At 41.0% G+C, this 5,649-nt stretch overlaps 1 protein-coding gene across 1 annotated transcript in view; it reads right to left on the bottom strand.

Annotated features, from left to right (window-relative positions):
• Window positions 1-5,649, bottom strand: part of LOC106532999 (arf-GAP with Rho-GAP domain, ANK repeat and PH domain-containing protein 1) — a gene marked incomplete in the record, with an annotated part of 27,525 nt that overhangs the window by 20,470 nt on the left and 1,406 nt on the right. Inside the window, 6 exon segments of the mRNA XM_014029195.1 lie at window positions 995-1,087; window positions 1,193-1,367; window positions 1,446-1,586; window positions 2,050-2,571; window positions 3,474-3,532; window positions 3,810-3,895. Coding sequence (XP_013884649.1) covers window positions 995-1,087; window positions 1,193-1,367; window positions 1,446-1,586; window positions 2,050-2,571; window positions 3,474-3,532; window positions 3,810-3,895 — 1,076 coding nt within the window.

The raw sequence follows: 5,649 nt of genomic DNA, 5'->3' as shown, positions 1-5,649 counted from the left end.
GTATGAATATAATATACAAGTTTCACTTTTTAAATGGAATTACTGAAATAAATCTACTTTTTCATGATATTCTAATTTTATGACCAGCACCTGTACCTAGTTTTATCCTAATTTAGTGATAATTTGTTGTTTAAACCAGTTTTGTATTTTCACAAATTCTGTTTGCATTTTCTCTTACATCAGTTCTATGTCTTTACCCAAACAAAAAACGTTGCATCATCAGCAAACAAAACACATTTAAAGAGCCCTGACACATTGACCAAGTCATTTAGGGTAAACAACTTTAGTCCAAGTATAGAACCCTGAGGAACTCCGCATGTTGTTCCACAGAGTTCAGACCTTGCATCAGGTACAAACTCTTTCCTATTTTCCAAATAACTAAATATCCATTGTAATGCTGGTCCTCTAATCCCATATTTATTTAGTTTTTCAAGTAGAATGCTTTGGTCAGTCGTGTCAAAKGCTTTCTTTAAATCAACATAAACACTGGTGCWATATTGTTTTTGATCAATAGCATTTGTTATTTAATCTATCAGATCTATAAGAGCCACTGAAGTAGAGTTATTGGCTCTAAATCTGTATTGACTATTTTTATCAATAAATTGATCTAATCTGATCACAAATAACTTCTCCAAGGTTTTTGAAAACTGTGGCAACAAGGATGTTGGTCTTTAATTACTGAATACACAACTCAGTTCAATGACTGAATAAAAATACCTGATCTGCTCTTATTGTGTTGACACTGACCTGCTAAAAGACAGACTTTTATTTTGAAAAGTAGGAAGTTGTTTTTAGATGTTTTTTTATTTGAGATAAAATGCTTTAATTTGTTGTGTTTTATGTTTATTCTCTGCTTTAACAAAAAGCCCAGTTTGAGTTCTGGAGGTCCAGTTGAGGTCTGAGTAAAGTCAGACATCAGGTCCAATAACAGGACAGACCCTGATGAACCAGGAAGGTCCCAGCAGCAGCACGGAGCCAGACCTTCAGAACCTACCTGGGAATCTTCTGCCTCACGGACTTGTTTTTGTCAGGAGGGGGCGGGGCCGGGCGAGTGGGGATCAAAGGTCCTGGATGATTGGTCGAACCTCTGCAGATCAAACATCAACATCAGCACCAGCAGCAGAAGAAGAAGAAGAAGAAGAAGAAGAAGAAGAAGAAGAAGAAGAAGGTGATGTCAGAAGCTCAAACACACCTGGTCACCTGGTCAGAACCAGAATCTCCATCAAATCCAGTAGGAGCAGAGCTGCACCTTGGATCCTCCTCCTCATTGGATGATTCTGTGTCAGCTTCCTCCAGACTGGTCCAATGAGAAACCACTGTGACRTACGGGTCCTCTGGTTTCAGGGCAGCAGGACACTGAGATGGAACTGGACCCAGAACCAAAGGACACAAATCAGAAGGATGGTGAGGGGAAGAACCACATGCAGAACATGGACCAACCGAACCTTCCTCTGTGGACTCTGCAGAACCTTTTACAGGTGCTAACTGGACTCCTTTGGTCGGGTCCAAAGACTGGGTCACCAGCTCAGACTGGACTTTGGTCGGGTCCAAAGACTGGGTCACCAGCTGGGACAACACTCCAACATCTGGACAAGTCCAAACAACACAGAGAGACACGTGTTAGCTCTTAAATCTGAAAACCAGAAACAAATCTCTGATTTACTCGGCCTTAAACCTGGTTCCAATCACCTGGATCAGGACCAGAACCAGGACTGGGACCTGCTGTACAATCAGTTTCCATGGTTACTGAGCTTAGACTCTTGTAAATAATGAGTTTGAACCAAACTTGATAAACATCAACAATAAAACACACCAGAATCATACAGTAGAACTGATACCTGTACCAGTACCAGTACCTGTACCAGTATCTGTGCCAGTACTAGGAGCAGTACCAGTACCAGTACCAGTACCAGATCTGTACCAGTATCTGTACCAGTATCAGTACCAGATCTGTACCAGTATCAGTACCAGTGCCTGTACCAGGACCAGTAGCAGTGCAGACATTTATTTACAGTTCAGAACAGGCCTCGGTCAGATTCACTGGTTTACCTGTGGGTGTGTCTCCAGGGCCGATCCTTCCTAAAGGTGTAGAGGAGGGTTCACCAGGTGAGAGGGGCGGGGCTGAAGGGGTGGAGCTAACTGCAGCTAAACTGGGTATGTTAGCCATCAAACTCAGGATGCTGTTCAAGTTTGGAACAGCTGAGTCAGTAACAGGTGCAGATGTGGAGGGGGCAGCGTTAGCACTGTTAGCAGTGTTAGCACTGTTAGCAGTGTTAGCACTGTTAGAAGCAGCGTTAGCACTGTTAGCAGCAGGGTTAGCAGCGTTAGCAGCAGGGTTAGCAGCGTTAGCAGCAGGGTTAGCAGCGTTTGCTGAACATGGAGTATTAGTGGAGACGCTATGAACCAGACTGTCTCCAGAAAGGGGTGCTGAGGGGGCGGAGCCTACAATAGCAGCAGCAATGCCTGCCAGGGAAGGAATGTTGGTGGAAATGATGTCAGTTATGCCGGTTAGAGATGGGAAGACATCTTGATTTAACACAGGTGGAGCAGAAAGGGGTGGAGCATCTTTATCTGAGGGGAGAAGAAAACAACATCATTATTTGAACGCTGTCAGTCAAACACAGAACTAATCCAAAACACAAACTCTTTCCTGTTTCACTTTGTTTATTAACTCAAACTCTTCCGTTTTTTAATCCTCAGTTGAGTTATTTCATGTGAAATCAGACATTTGTTCAGATGAAGAAACCCCACTGAGGAAGAGGATGGTGGACTCTGGGTTCAGGTCTCTGAGGTCTGACAGCCTCAGACCTGTTACTGGGTTCAGGTCTCTGAGGACTTTCTGTTCTTTCAGGTTCAGTGAAGCAGGTCCAGTCAGTGACAAACCAGTTCCTGATAAATCAGAAGAATGTTAAGCCAAACCAGTTTGATGGGATGATTGACAGTCCAATGACCCAATAAAATGACACCAGGAAACACCTGAACCTGTTTCAGCAACATCACCACCAAGTGAAGTTGGAATAACTTGGTGTGTGTGTGKGGGGGTGGGGGGTGTTTCTGGTGACATTTGGGGGCAGTTTTAAGACAAAAATCCTACCTTTTTGGACAACTGGTTCATTTGGGGACAAAAGTGGAGTCCCCATTTGGTTTAAACACCATTGGTGGGTTGGGTTTAGGACCAAGGTGTGAATCGAGTTTAGGTTAGTTTAGAGTCAGGTAGGTACCTGTGAGGTTAGTTTAAGGGTCAGGTAGGTACCTGTGAGGTTAGTTTAGGGTCAGGTAGGTACCTGTGAGGTTAGTTTAGGGTCAGGTAGGTTAGTTTAGGGTCAGGTAGGTACCTGTGAGGTTAGTTTTAGGGTCAGGTAGGTACCTGTGAGGTTAGTTTTAGGGTAGGGGGTCAGGGTTAGGCTGTAGGAATGTAATGGAAGTCAATGGAATGTCCCCAAATGGATAGCTGTGCAAACTTGTGTGTGTACCTGTGCTCAGGTGAAGTCCACTGAACAAACCCTGATGTGGATCCTCCTCAGACTCGTCTCTGAAACAGAAGCAGAGTCAGAGTTAGCAGCAGGGGGACAGGTGATATGTTGACAGGTAATCATCTTCATCATGAAGATGAAGGTCAGGTGAGCTCTTTGTTTGTTTAGACAGTTGTGTTTCCAGGTGAAACAACACGACAACTTGAATCATAAAAACTAAATCTACAGAAATTCACATGAATCTGTTAAAATTCTTGTCCAGTTTTATAACTACAGGTGGACTCAGAAGACTAGTCAGATATCAGCCATGATTCTGATTGGTTCAGGTGAGCTCACCTGTCCAGGGAGAAGGTGGAGCTTCGACTGTCCTTCGTGTAGCGACTCCGAGGCTTTGGGACGGGCGGAGAAGGAGGCGGAGTCATCTGCAGAGGAAGAAGAGTTAGAAATTGGAAAGTCTGCAGGGATGCATTTGATTGGACACTGCAGCGAGAAGAATCACAATGAGTAAACCAAGACAGGAAGTGATGAMACCAGAGAGGGCGGAGCTAATTGCTTCAGGCTCTCAAGTGAGGCGTGGCCCTCTAATAATGCGGACCAGTCAGACAGCTGATAACTAATAATCTGATCAGTATTCCCCTGAACCTTCTGATGGTCCAGACTTTCAGTCACATGATCAACAGGCTCCACCCACCACGCTGACATGACTATTTTCTAAACAGGAACTGTCCACAGAAACAGAAGAAAAAGATTAAACAGTACCTGAATCCTACAGGACCATGGCTCTGGTCTCTGAGGTCCAGATTCACATTAAATCAATAAAGTCATGTGATCCAAGCAGAAAAATAAACGACTACAGTCTTTATTCTGTGACTGAATGTCCAGAACAACACATCAGCTTTCTAACCTTCTGTTTGAAAACTGAGGATGTTGGTCTGTAACTGGTAAACTGTTTGTGGTCAGGGTTAGGATGTAGGAATGTAATGGTTTCCACTGAAACACAGCCATTGTTGGAATATATTATGTCTTGATCTAAAAGTATTAGACCGTTCTTAACCTGGCATCAAGGCTGCTTTTAGGGATTGGTTATTCAGAAGAAGATAATGTAAAGGAGGAGAAAGTGTTAATTGTTTAATTGGTTCATGGTGTTTCCTGGACAAATACATACACCATGTAGGTCCTGAGAGATGAAGCCAGAAGATTTATGTTTTCAGGTTTTCAACTTAATGTTCCTTGTTTGTGAGGCTTAAAGCTGGCTTTTAATTTAAATTTAAAATTTGTTTTTATTTAATTATGTTTTAGTTTTGATGTGTTTTGTTTTTGTATGTAGTCTGTACCTCAGCAGAGACTAATGGGGACTGTTAATAAAAATAAAATAAATAACAGAAGTCATTATATCCTTTCAAACATCAAACTTGTGATCGTTTGTCTACAAGGTTTTAACAATCCTCAGTATTTCTTCTTCATCAGTTTCATTAAGAGTAGGACAGTTGGTTCAACCCATGACTGTATGACTCACGTTCTTATCTATTTTTAATATTTTAGCTGTAAAACTTGGGCCAACGTTCACATAATATTGACTGAATTCATTCATTTGACGTTGATCATAAATTTCCTGGTCATTCTTTACAAAATACTCTAAAAAACTTTATGATTTTCAAAACAGTATTCATTCCTCACCACGTTGCCACGTTCTGTTTAATACTTCACTGTAATATGTGCTTTTTATAACCATAACAACTTATTTTTATACTTATTKTATCTCTCATGTTTTCGTTCTTAATTTTAAGAAGTAATTTTTTTGTTCAAGAATTTCTCAATCCTTTAATCATCCATGGTTTGTCAACTTTTCTTATAACAGTTTTTAATACAGTTCTTCTACAGAGCTGCTAAAATATTCATAAATACATCATCAGCACATCCTTCTAGTTTGATTTAAATTATTTCAGTTTATCAAGAGATTCATTCATCTTTGTATTTATTGTACCTGCTGTGTCACTGCATTCATCATTTTATAATAAAAACTGGTAAAAATTATCACTTCTATCAGTCAGTCCTGTTAGTAAAATATTACCAGTCACTGCAGCACTATGGTGTGATTCTTGTTGGTTTAGACATCAGTGGATGGATAAAGACTTAAACTATACCCTGAGTTTATAACTCTGATATTATATTATAT

This window comes from Austrofundulus limnaeus, unplaced genomic scaffold (genome assembly GCF_001266775.1).
Source record: "Austrofundulus limnaeus strain Quisiro unplaced genomic scaffold, Austrofundulus_limnaeus-1.0 Scaffold866, whole genome shotgun sequence".
Classification (NCBI taxonomy): Eukaryota; Metazoa; Chordata; class Actinopteri; order Cyprinodontiformes; family Rivulidae; genus Austrofundulus; species Austrofundulus limnaeus.
Note: the sequence above shows the minus strand (reverse complement) of the source record. Positions and strands in the feature narration are given on the sequence as shown.